The sequence below is a fragment of the Monopterus albus genome, unplaced genomic scaffold (genome assembly GCF_001952655.1).
Source record: "Monopterus albus unplaced genomic scaffold, M_albus_1.0 scaffold36.1, whole genome shotgun sequence".
NCBI lineage: Eukaryota > Metazoa > Chordata > Actinopteri > Synbranchiformes > Synbranchidae > Monopterus > Monopterus albus.
The window spans coordinates 725,573-738,114 of NW_018127916.1; the positions used below are offsets into that span (position 1 = coordinate 725,573).

General features: G+C 38.9%; 2 protein-coding genes across 2 annotated transcripts; one reads left to right on the forward strand and one right to left on the reverse strand.

Annotated features, from left to right (window-relative positions):
* Positions 1-252: 252 nt before the first annotated feature.
* On the forward strand, positions 253-3,644 carry oxtrb (oxytocin receptor b). Its single transcript, XM_020597942.1, is given in 3 exon segments — positions 253-1,350; positions 2,656-2,858; positions 2,860-3,644. Coding segments are annotated over 3 exon segments (1,233 nt in total). The 5' UTR covers positions 253-425; the 3' UTR covers positions 2,965-3,644.
* Positions 3,645-4,617: 973 nt separating this feature from the next.
* Positions 4,618-6,490, reverse strand: cav4a (caveolin 4a). Its single transcript, XM_020597944.1, has 3 exons — positions 6,287-6,490; positions 5,867-6,054; positions 4,618-4,853 (listed from the first exon to the last, which is right to left on the reverse strand). Exons 1-3 carry the CDS (start codon positions 6,488-6,490, stop codon positions 4,703-4,705), a joined length of 543 nt encoding a protein of 180 aa, XP_020453600.1. The 3' UTR covers positions 4,618-4,702.
* Between the last annotated feature and the right edge of the window lie 6,052 nt (positions 6,491-12,542).

Sequence of the window (12,542 nt, forward strand, 5' to 3'; positions counted from 1 at the left end):
ACTGACAGTAGTAAGATACAGCGCTCCAGCAAACCGGACATCGCACTGGACGCAACTGGTGGTGGGGACTGCTATGCTCCGAGATCCCAAACTAAATGCGCAAATGATCGTTTTAAAGATAAACTCCGTTTAAAAAAATCACTTGATATGGTCATGCGGTAATATAACCTCTTTTGTCAAATTTTAATCATTTAAAATCTTGATTGATTCAGATTTACCGTGTTAAAAAAAGTGATGGACATTAGTTTCTTTACAGACACGGCCTTTGGATGACACAGTAATTTTCAACGAAACGACAGAACGATTTAAAAAAGTGAGCTGGGAGTAAATGGCACAGGGCAATTACCGCATCTCGCTGGTTTGCGCTCCAGAAATTGGGTTTGCAATGTGATTGCCGGCTGCGCCAAGTGGTGCTTTTACGCACGATGGAGGACATTTTACGCGAGCAGGATAACTGGGCGCAGAATATTTCATGGAACAATTCAAGTAGGGGAAATGACAGCCATTTAGGAAACACCACAGTGAATCCCTTGAAACGAAATGAAGAAGTGGCCAAAGTGGAAATTACCGTCCTGGTCCTGGTGCTGCTGCTCGCTTTGACTGGCAACCTGTGCGTCCTGTGGGCTATTAACACCACCAAGCACAGCCAGTCTCGGATGTATTATTTTATGAAACACCTGAGCATCGCAGACCTTGTCGTTGCAATCTTTCAGGTTTTACCACAACTCATTTGGGATATCACATTCCGCTTCTACGGGCCGGATTTGCTGTGCAGATTGGTCAAATACCTTCAGGTCGTGGGTATGTTTGCATCTACTTACATGCTTGTCCTGATGTCCGTCGACAGATGCTTAGCAATTTGGCAGCCACTCCGCTCCTTGCACAAGAGAAAGGATCGCTTCTGTGTGATCACCTCGTGGTTGCTTAGCCTGATATTTAGTACTCCTCAATTATATATATTTTCGCTGAAGGAGGTCGGGAACGGTGTGTATGACTGCTGGGGAGACTTTGTACAGCCATGGGGTGCAAAAGCATACATCACATGGATGACTCTCACCATTTACTTGCTCCCAGTGGCGATTTTAAGCACCTGCTATGGTTTAATATGTTTTAAAATATGGCAGAATTTTGATTTAAAAACCAGAAGGAAGCCATTCCTGGCTTTCACTCCCAGGGTCGCCAAAGGTGCTCATCCCCTTTCTCGCGTGAGCAGCGTGGGGCTCATTTCAAAAGCAAAGATGCGCACAGTGAAAATGACATTTGTAGTGGTCCTTGCCTATACTGTATGCTGGACTCCCTTTTTCTTTGTCCAGATGTGGTCCGCATGGGATCCTGCTGCACCAAGAGAAGGTAAACGCACACCCAGTGTTTTTATTTCTTTACTAATGCACAATAAATTCAATCTGAATTATAAACATTTATTAGTAGTGATTTACATTGTTCAATTACAGTTTTCATTACTGACAATATTCATTAGTTTACGAAGCTCTCAAACGTCTGTTACAGTGTGCCAGAAGAAGCACAGGCCCCATGTGTCCAAAATATAAACTGGGGAACCCTGTGGTATAAAACACAAATCTGTTATTCTACAACAGTCTTCCAGTTGTCTCGTACATACAGAGGTCATTTATCCACCTCACAGTATCTTGGGGGAATGCATAAGCAATTTGCTTCACTTCCAGGCTACACAGTGGTGTTTAACCTCAGACTTCCCCAGAGCATACACAGACAAATGGGAGTGTCATTTAAACTGTTCTCAATTCAGAAAAAGTCCTCAGAGCCACTGTGCATGGCTTGTGACATCTTATCTTGAATTGTTGAGTCAGTATTCACTTCAGAACAGTTAATACAAGAATGAAAATGATTAAACAAGACTCTGCTGCGACGTTCAGGGCTGTTGCCTGTTATTGTGCTAAACTAATGGCTCTATAAAACTGACTTTGGATTTTTACCCACCAGGTGATTACAACTTACTGGAACTTCTTTAGTGGAGCTGTATACATCCACCCATTCATTCATTCTCTAAACTAATATTTATGTTCTGAGTAGCAAGGGGCTAGAGTTTATCCCAGCATGCACTTGGTGAGAGGCAGTGTACACCTTTGACAGGTTGTAGGTCACTCACTGGGCTTGGTTTTAGATAATATGGTTGGGAATATTCTATATTTTAATGATTGTCAGTGAATCCGGTGAAAAGACCTGAACCAGCAACGTGTTTGTTTAGAGTTCTTTCCAGATTTCCTGTTCTGTCTGTGGTTCTGATTTCTGAGCCCATTGATTCCTGCTACAAACAAAACAATTTTAAATGGTTCACAAATGTTTGGCTCTATTTTTCTAAGCTTTTAAGCAAATGTTACTTAACCAGGAGTAAATTATATATTTGTTTCCGGCTGTTTTCCACTGAAAATTTCAGCAGTAGGACAGATTTTGTGTTACTGACTTAAATAAACTACGGTGTACATTGTGATGAAGAAACATGTCACCTAGAGCAACACTGTGGTTCATTTACTTATTCCTAAAGATGCTCGCTTTTTCCAAACTGGAATAACTAAAATTTGTCATCTCAGCTACGTAGTTGTGTAGTTTCTTTTGTTTATGCTCTCAGAATACAGGCACTGACACAAACCATATGTTCGTCTCTGTATCTCTCCCTAGACACGGCCTTCATCATCGCCATGTTGCTGGCCAGTCTCAACAGCTGCTGTAACCCTTGGATCTACCTGTCTTTCGCTGGTCACATGTTCCACGACCTGATGCAGTGCTTCTGCTGCTGTAGACGGTACCTGACAGACTCTTCCTGTAGCTTTGATCAACGGTGCAAGCAGAAAAGCAACCCGTCCACTTGTGTCATCAAGAACACCAGCAGTCCGCGTAGCCTCACATACACATGCAGCGCAGGGTGCCCAGGACACTAAGAGCCAGCTGAAAGGCAACCAAGTTTCCTGTAGTCAAGTAATCTGGTGATCATGCAAGTTCCCCCTTTCAGGCCTGTTGCAACATGTTTGTTGGAGCTAAACAGTGTAAACCCCCTGTCCAGAGAATACCCTGCACAAAGAGCAAAACAAAATGTGACTGTGTCCAAAATGTCGTGTAAAGTGAACCTTTGATGTGCATCTGGCATCCATGTAAATCTCTAAGGATGTGTGTCCTCAGCTTTCCCAAAACATCACTTTCACTATGAACTCCATCTGTACTGAGATCCTACACATAATGCAGTATATCTCTCTTGTGTTCTAGGCTTTAACCCTTCAAGACTTTCTGTAGAAGCAGCCATGAGCATTTTCAAGGTTGTACACTTCTGTCCTTGTTCAAACAGTTGTTGTCCTGACTTGGCCTCAGAAACAAGTAATTATCACAGTGATCATATTATATGACAGAAGTAGACTATCTCTAACAAAACAAAATTACTCTTAAATGCATTTTAACATACAGGTGGGAGTTTGGCAGATTACAAACACAATATCACTTTATACAAATGGACACTTTTTCCAGTTACTGACTGTTCACCAATTTGTGTGCAAGCATTTTATAGTTATAGTAATTGTATGAGCAGTTACACTAAATCATTATGCTTGAATGATATTAAGGTTATTATGAAAATATGCAACCTTAAGGTTTGTTTTCATGCACTTAGTTTCAACTGTAACAACACAACAAAAAATGTATCAGGAAAATCTGCATGAATGAATTTTACATCAAAAAGATCTTTTCAGTATTTTCTGCAGTCTTTCTTACACTACAGATGTGTGATGTATTATAAAGTTCACCTTCCAATTAGTTTCCAATGCCTCTGGTGTTTGTCTACACCTCAACATCTTTAACTCTCTTATTTTCTAGCACACTGAGCACATCAAACTAAAAGTTTGGCTCCATCTTGTGGCCACTCTGGTTAATTTCTCTCGCTGCACATGTGGGGTGGCTATACACAATTAAATCTACATGCACTTCATTTTTGTGACATATTTTATTGTAAAAAGGGGAAGATCTACAATAAGATGATATCAGATGTTTTGTTCATTTCCATTCACATCCAAAAAGTGACAGAAAAAGCTATATTCACATGTTGCCCACATAAACCTAAAGTCAAGTTGTTAAACATACAGTTTGTGTTTCTGTTTAGAACTATTCTAATGTCAAACAGGAAAAAATGTTAATCCATGTATTTTATTGCAGTTTTCTTCCCAGGAGAGCACTTCTAACATGATCCTTCTCCTCCAACAAACTAAATATTCTTATGTCCGTAACTTCTAATATTAAGATCAGTTCTTAGTATTTTTATAATTTTGCTCTTTGAGATTAAACTCTAAAATGCTGTTTAAAGACCAAGCCCAAACATGACATAACAATTATAAAACACAACAAATTCTGCTGAATTTTCTTCAAACTCTAAAAAGCTCTTATCCCATTATGATATATGTAAAAAAAAAAAAAAAAAAAAAAAAAACACCAAAACGCACGGGGGACAAAAAAAAAAAAAAAAACTGCAGACTGCCAGTGTGACAGAAGTAGACTTATTTTGTTAATTGTACTGATCCCAGTTTTGTTTCAGCAGATGCTTGAACAAAGCTGTGTTATCCATAGAAAACCTGTATTAATAAACATTTCATAATCAAATATCAATGCCCACTAGAAGTGAGTCCACAAGAACATGGTGTGCTTAACTAACAAGCCCAGTGTGGATGTTCTTGTCATGTGTAGTGTCTCATTCTTTGGCCAGGTGAATGCTGAAGCTTCCACAGCATCTGCCAGTGCTTGTGAAGAAGGGACGCACAATGACATCCAGTAAAATGTCCCATAAGTTCTGCAGCCAGCAGGTGCCAATAAGGATATACTTGATACCAGGACTAACCATCCTGTCATGGCAAAACACTCAAACATTATGAAGAAAATGACCTTTCTCAGTCACAATGTAATGTTCATGTTCCTATACCTTTTTTTTTTCTTTTGGCTAGTTACTTTCCAGTGTTCCCTGATAATCTGTTGAGCCTTCTTGGTCCTTTGTAGCTGTTTCACAGTTTCTCTTTATCCTCAACACAAAACACTCTCCTATTCAAAATGTCTTTCATTTCAGTATATTTCTTAATATAATAAAAGCAGAATGTTAATGGTTCAGTTAACATTGCAGTTTCACACATTTTTAAAACTACTGCTTCCCTCAACTTTACTGATTCAGTAACACACACCTAGCTACTGTAAGTACACCGCAGAGGCTGTTGCTTTAATATAGCTTTTCAAGTAATTCTTCCTAAGTGTAATGTTTTTTAATCCCATCTCTCACACTGATGTGCCCTGCTGTTATTATTGTGTTTCCCTCAGTTCCTCTTTATCACCTGAAGACCACCTAAAGACGCACTCTAGTGATTTATTACTGCACTTTCTTAAAGTTGGGGAGCTCATGAGAGAGACTGAAAGAAGAGTGGTCAAAATCAGTGCAGACTTTTTGCCTCCAGTCTGCATCAGTCTTCAAAAATATTGATTACTGGTGCATTTTCCATAACAAAGCTGGATCAGCGTCTTTGTGGTTATGTTTAATAACAAGTAAAATGGTCTCTTTGCTTTTATTTAAATGAAAGGTCAGGGTGTGGTCAGTGCTGTTATGAAAACTAAAAAATTATATGCTGAAATAAAAGTGTAATTAGGAAAAAGGCATTAAATATTTTTTCCACAGTAGAAAAAAAGAATAACATTTCATACTGATGAATTATTTCACGGCATATTGGTCTACTTATTTATTTATAATACATTTAATCATATGATTGTTTCTTTCATAATGTCTGCTTTATTTAATATTTAAGGCTTTTGGGCTGCATAAATTACCACTGAAAGTAGGTGAGGAAATATGCAAGGCAGCATGATGTAAACCTACCAGATGTGGAGGCAGCTGAGGGTGGCAAAGAGGAGACCAGAAATAACTGACATGGGAATGGCCAGAAGCACTGTGACTATCCTGTAGATCCAAATCCTCGACACCTCAAAGAGGGCGTTGCTCCAGATCCACACTCTGTCTCCACTGCGCACAGACACTGGCTCAGCAATCACATCCTCAAACGCCACCTGGAAACACAAAGAGAAAAGTGATGCTGATTTATTAGTGTTCATTCCATCATGATCCTGCTGGACTTGATTTACTTTTGACAAATTATGTCCACAAGAGGGCAACACAACCAGCTTCCTTGTTCCATGTGTAATTTAGTGTGTTGTCTTTTCCAGCTACTTCAGCATGCGATAAATGCACAAATGGTCCATAAAATAAGTTTAATAGAGCTGCGACATAAGAATACAATACCTTGAGGCAGTCATTGATACCTCGGGGGTCTCTGGCATTAATCAGAGGCTTGGTATCACTGATTTCCACTTGCGAAGTTGTATGAATGTTCTCCTCTTCGTCCAGAGGAACAGGCACTTTCCACAATGTCTGAGGTTCCTCCCCATTATCATCAGGGTCCCCCAAGTCAATCTCTACTTCCTCGGAATCTTCCCCTTTCATCATGCTGTCTATCCAAACATGTGAAGAAAACACAACCCAGAGAGCGCAGAGTGGATGCCTGTCACTTCTCAGCAGCTCAGACTAAGGCCACTGACCAAACCCCTCAGCTGGCTGTTGTGCACCGAGGTTATATTGGGAACATTACGATGGCCTGGGTGGCATTTGCAGATGGTCTTTCAAGTGAAGATCATTTTACCCTGCTGTGGGAGAGTAGGAAGGACAGGGAGATATAAATACTGTGGGCATGGAGATGGTTCTGTATACATTCATACTGGGAATGTAACCACACAGACACATAGCCTACAGTGCACAGAAGACATGAGAAGTATGAGAATATGAGAATATGAGAATGAGACAACACCACCTCCATCTGGCCTGCAATGGAAATGACATGTTGGGAGGTATTAAGTATTTTATTTCAGCTACAGCTTTTTGTGCTGCCCCTAATTGTCAAAAAAACACAAATATAGCTTTAAATTAAATGTACATGATGTAAAAATACTAGCAAAACTTATAATCACAATATTTCTTTACTCATTACAGGCATTACTGACAGCAGGTAAATTCAGTCAGACCACTGCACAGTCTGCAATGGCCTGCCATCAGTTCAGTGCACTGCTGTCATGCGGCAGCTCGTGTTAGGGAGCGGAAATGGTTTGATCCAATTTAAGAATGTGCGATCTCGTATTAAATGCTTTTCAAACAGGGCCAGTCACACACTTTCTCTGAAAAATTGCAAGTAAAGCAAAGACTTGAATTGCACAAGTGAACAATAAAACAGTGACTCATGCACACTGGGAGGGAATGTAAAGGACGAGAAATGACAAGAGAAAGCGAAGAGTCAAACTTCTAGTGTTTTTAGTTTTAATTTGTATGTAGTTTGTTTTAAGAATAGAATTGATATAAAACAACTATTTGGGACCACCCAAACATGGACATTTGGTACTTCTAGATGAGGTCTCTTTTAGGCATAGAAAACAATGCAGCACCATCCTCCCAGTAGCTCAAAATCCCAGGACACTATTTAACCGGTACAACTCACTTTGTCATAAACAAGTTAAAGAGCACAAAGAATTCCAGATGGTGTCCTGTAATTTAAACCTTAATAAAATGTTTACATAGCACTGAATATCCCATCCATTCCTGTGTCATTTTATACCACATATTTGACATTTTTGAGTCATTTAAATAAGAAGAATGAGTACAATAAAGTGAAGATATAGGAACTATTATAGGCTAGTGAAAAATAACATGCTCTCTATATGATGTTTAATCAGTAGTAACAAAGAGCTGAATTGATTTTGTTTCCCAAAAGTATTGACCAGCATCTAGGTGATTTTGATGAGGAAAATAAAATACACCCCCAGTACAGCAGCACCAGATGTCCCCATAGGGCACGTTTATGATGTGGCACACACAAAATCCATCTTTATGAAGTAAATAAATCATCTGTTTTGAAACTTTTTTGGAATAAACTAATGCTGAGATGATTTTCATGCTGTCTCCTTTGGAAAGCAGTCTATTGCTCATATGTGAGGATGCATTAGTGTCTTGGTTTGCTCCTGTAGTACACTAACAGCTTCAGAGGCAATGTGGAAGAACAAGGAGATATGTGGCTTGTTACCACAGTATTCTCCTCTAGACTCGAATAATGAGAAGAGCTTTCCCAGGTCTCTGCACTCTGTTTGGTGTAAGGCATGTTTTGTAATATGCTTTTAAGGAAAACTCTTTCACCTCCGTCAACCTTTGGACCCATTAACCAGTTATCCTTACTGCTATTAATAGGTTAGCTATGAAGCCACTTATCAGTCTATTCCATATTCTATATCCACCAGACCATCACAAGGCCACACTCTCATCATCGTCTTCATCAAATAATGGCTGAGTGCAGCAATCAGATTCTGTTAATGTAACATAAAATAAAATCCAAGTGACATTTAGCTTTTTGGTCTTTGAATCTGTGCTTAAAAATAAATACAGTTACACTGATTTGTAGAGCTGTGAATCCATGAGCTTGAATTCTGCACTACTGAAACAATACCGGGAGAGAAGCAAACAAAATGGAAATGCCACTGTAACACTTTTAAAAACTTATCTGACCACTGGAGCGTCTCCATGCAGATGACCATTTCATCCTGCTGCATGAAGACACAAAGAGAACACAATGTACTGGTGACACAAAGTTTCCTATCTCGGTGCAGGAGACAATGGTATGCTAATGGACTGCACACCTCGCCAGATGGGGTTTGTTTGTGTTCATGGTGGCACAGGTGATGTCAGCACAGGAAGTGGATGTGTGTGGAAAAGAGGAAGACATTTCCCAGTTCATCACACATTATTCTAATGATGCCCCCAAGCTGTTACATGGTTTTTGCATAGTTTGTCTTTGATCCGCCCCCAAAATATTCTTTAATTGTTGCTATTATTCTCTTCAGCTGAAGGACAAAGTATGTCTCCTTACAGTACATACCAGATTTAAATACTTTAATATATTTTGTTAATCAAGTCTAAAACCTTTCTCTTTTCTCTATAACATTATATTGTAATGCCTAATATAAGAAAGAATCAAAGTCAAAGTTATACCTGTGGTTTGATCAGAACTGACTAAGAGCAGTGCCCTGACAAAATGAGCAAAGACATTAAGATTGTAATTTAGATGTTGCTGAATCATGATTGGTGCACAGAAGTATTAGAATTCAGCTTTTTCCATCTGAGCCTCACCCTCTTAAAACTAGCTAGAAAAGTACAGACAAAACAAAATATCAGTCATGTGAAACAACCAAACAGATTAAACTTTCACAGAAAACTTTGCTAAGCTGATTGAGAAAGTAGGTTTTGAGGGGCTTTAACACAACAGCGCTCAAGGTTTCTCATACTGTACATTTGTGGCTTGTGAACCTTTCACAGCCTCAGCATGTTAATGCACAATGTGAGAATAATCTTGTGAAAAATTCTTGTTTAATTCAGACAAAATAAAAATGCAATGTTCGTGAGCAAAGTGTACATTTTACATTATTATAACCACTAGCTTGTTGCTTGTTACAAATATAAGTCTTCAGGTGAATCGCTTAACAGTTACGAAGGTCCTTTTTGTGGAGAATTGTGACAAACTCAAAGGGAAAAAAAATCTGTTTGAAATGTTTGAACAAAGTATCATTTGATCCCACAATGTGATTTTTTCTGCAGGCCCTGAGAGATGAGAACTGCTGCCTGAACCACAGACACACAGACACGTGTCAGCTATGTGTGGAAGACATGTGTCAATTTTAACTAGTGCTTTCAGTTTATCTCCAGCCACAGTTTGAACCCTCTGTTCCCAACAGCAGCAGCTGTGGAGCATTAGAGATGTCAGACACTGTTCCTGCTCAGCACCTGTCAGTCCAGCTGTTTTCAGTACAATAGGTCAGGCTGTATATTTGTCCTGTCTAGTTAACAACACAATCACCAGTATCTCTGGTTCCCAAAATGTATCAGCTGCAGTTCAGTTTTATTATGACATTACAGTTTTCAGTGGATATGAGTTGAAGTTTTGTATAAATGATCTTAATACACCTACAGTGCACACCTACATCAGTACAGTACACTTGTACGTCCATGAAATCTACTTACTTCAAACACCTGTGATTAAAATAAACATGGCATTATAGTATCCTACTTTGCAAACAACACTTATATGGTGAAGCTTTTCTCATAATATCACATGATCCCTGTTGTCAACAGTACAAATTTAATAGGAATGCCAAAATAAGAGCACTGAAGAAATAATTATAGAGGAAAATCAATGCCGCGGCCACTGAAGGAGAACTTTTACAAATAACAAGCAGATGGTTGCAGGTGGGGTTTCTTACCTAATGTGGCATACATGGAGCAGTTTCTACCAGTTTCTGCTGCTCATGCTAAGGTAAACAGCTGCTAACTGTAGCCTAGAATTTACTGGGGAGATGTGAGAGTGGTGTTGATCTTCTTACTGCATGTGACTTTAGGCAACAAAACCAAGAAACTTAATCCCAAAATGTCACTCATTTGAGGAGTATTTTTACAGGGCCTGTGACATGCACACTTTTTCTTCATCCTGATTTAGGATCTTTAGAGTGTTTTTAGGATCTGAGTACACTGGACATGAGAATATTGTTGGATGATTGAACACCTGCTATGTTATTTGTGTTCATGCAGTTTTGAGGAAACTCGTGCTGTTAGCTTTTCAAGAGAGGTCGGATAAAACACTGTGGTTCACGCTGACAGACTGTGGCAACAAACACTCCTCCTCTCTTTGATTTTTAAAGAGTGGTTCTCATTATCGGTGTCTGTGCAGCAACAGAGAATCTCATCAAGTTTAAAGTAAACAGACAGGACAAGGTAACGCCTGCACAAGTAGCAGTAGTTTTACCATTAAGTACAAACCACACTCAATGGAGCTCAAGACATGAATTTTCATTTTCTATAGAGAATGGCCTTGTGTTTGATCTACAGAGAAAATGCTGTGCAAAAGAGATGGACAGTTGATGTGATTGTCTTGATTTAATAAAAGCCGCCACTGAGGTGGGAAGTCCTTCATTTTAATTAGCAACTTATGAAGACGGCTCAGGCTCAGATATTCATTAAACTGAATCTTTCGCCCTGGGTTGATGAAACAGCTAGTCAGCTTTTTGATGTGCATTTGTATCAGCTTTGTTCCCTTTCTTATATCATTTTATTTCAAACAGCATATGACATTCAAACATTTGGTCCAAAATTCCAGGCTCAGTGTTCATGTGACTTGAATATATTTGGGTTTGTTTTGAGCTTAGTGGATTTCAAATTACAAAATGTGTTTCGTATTTTTGTGACACTTCATTATAATCCTTTAAAACTATTTGCTTAAATTCCCTTTTTAAGTAGCTTTAAATGGGGGTGGGGGGCAGGGGGTTGTATTCCACAATGTCTTGCCAATGTCTGCACTGAATAAACTACTCAAACTCTTGGTTCTTTATTCAGCCCTATTTTTTACAAGCTTTGGGGTCTCCAGTAGAATTTCAAAAGATGTTTCAACCAAAATGACATCAGGATTTTAAAAGAAGACCTTGTATTTGATTGTGCACAACAAACCTCACTGCTTGTTTTATTACGTTGACCTACTTGGCTGACCTCTTATTACTATTTACGGTATGTATTTACAGCCACAGACCATCAAATATAAATGTTGTTTTGCTTTTAAAATATCCTGGTGTCTATAAATTACCTTCTTTCATATACTTGGATGTCACTTTGTAGGTGTGTGTGTGTGGGACGGCCTTTCTCCTGTCTGTCAGTGCACAGTGACTAAGAAGTCAAAACCTTTCTGCACACTCTGTCAGTGCACAGTGTTATACAGCTGCCACTTCTGCCATTATTATTTCCCATCCCAGTGACACACAGCATCAGTGAACTACTGTACACAGCAAAGCCGGGGTTATTTTTACACTCTGTCCATTTAATCTATTTTTAAGTTCCATTTATATCTCTAGATGGTGTTTACAGAGTTTGTGTGTGATTTAACTCAGCATGCTATTTACATTTGTCACCAGTTATCAGCCTGATTATCGGATGTTATCCCTTAAATCTTATCTGTGTGGGAGAATAGCACATTCCCTCAAAATAGCCACTACAGAAACATTGACAAAATATCATCAAATTTATTGCACTGTCTAAAATATAAATAATTGACATAGTTTTATAAAAACAAACAGCTTATACCACAATTCTATGTCTGCAGTATTTGACAAGGTGGTTATTTTAAATCAATGGGAGTATAAACTTTATGTAGTTAATCTGCCAGTGTGCACATATTAGGTGGGTATTAGAGACAACTTCAGCTGTTATGAAATGGCATTTTCTCCTTATATAATCACATGTTAACTGGGCTTAGTCTTAGTCACAAGCTTTTCATAGATGGACTCAAAGAGGACACCGATGGACAGGACTAAGAAGTCAAAACCTTTCTGCACAAGGACAAAAAGTCAACATGTAGAAAGCTGCAGATCACTCCTTTTAGTGTTATATTGTAAGTTCACCCCTACATTTTGAAGTATATAGCTGG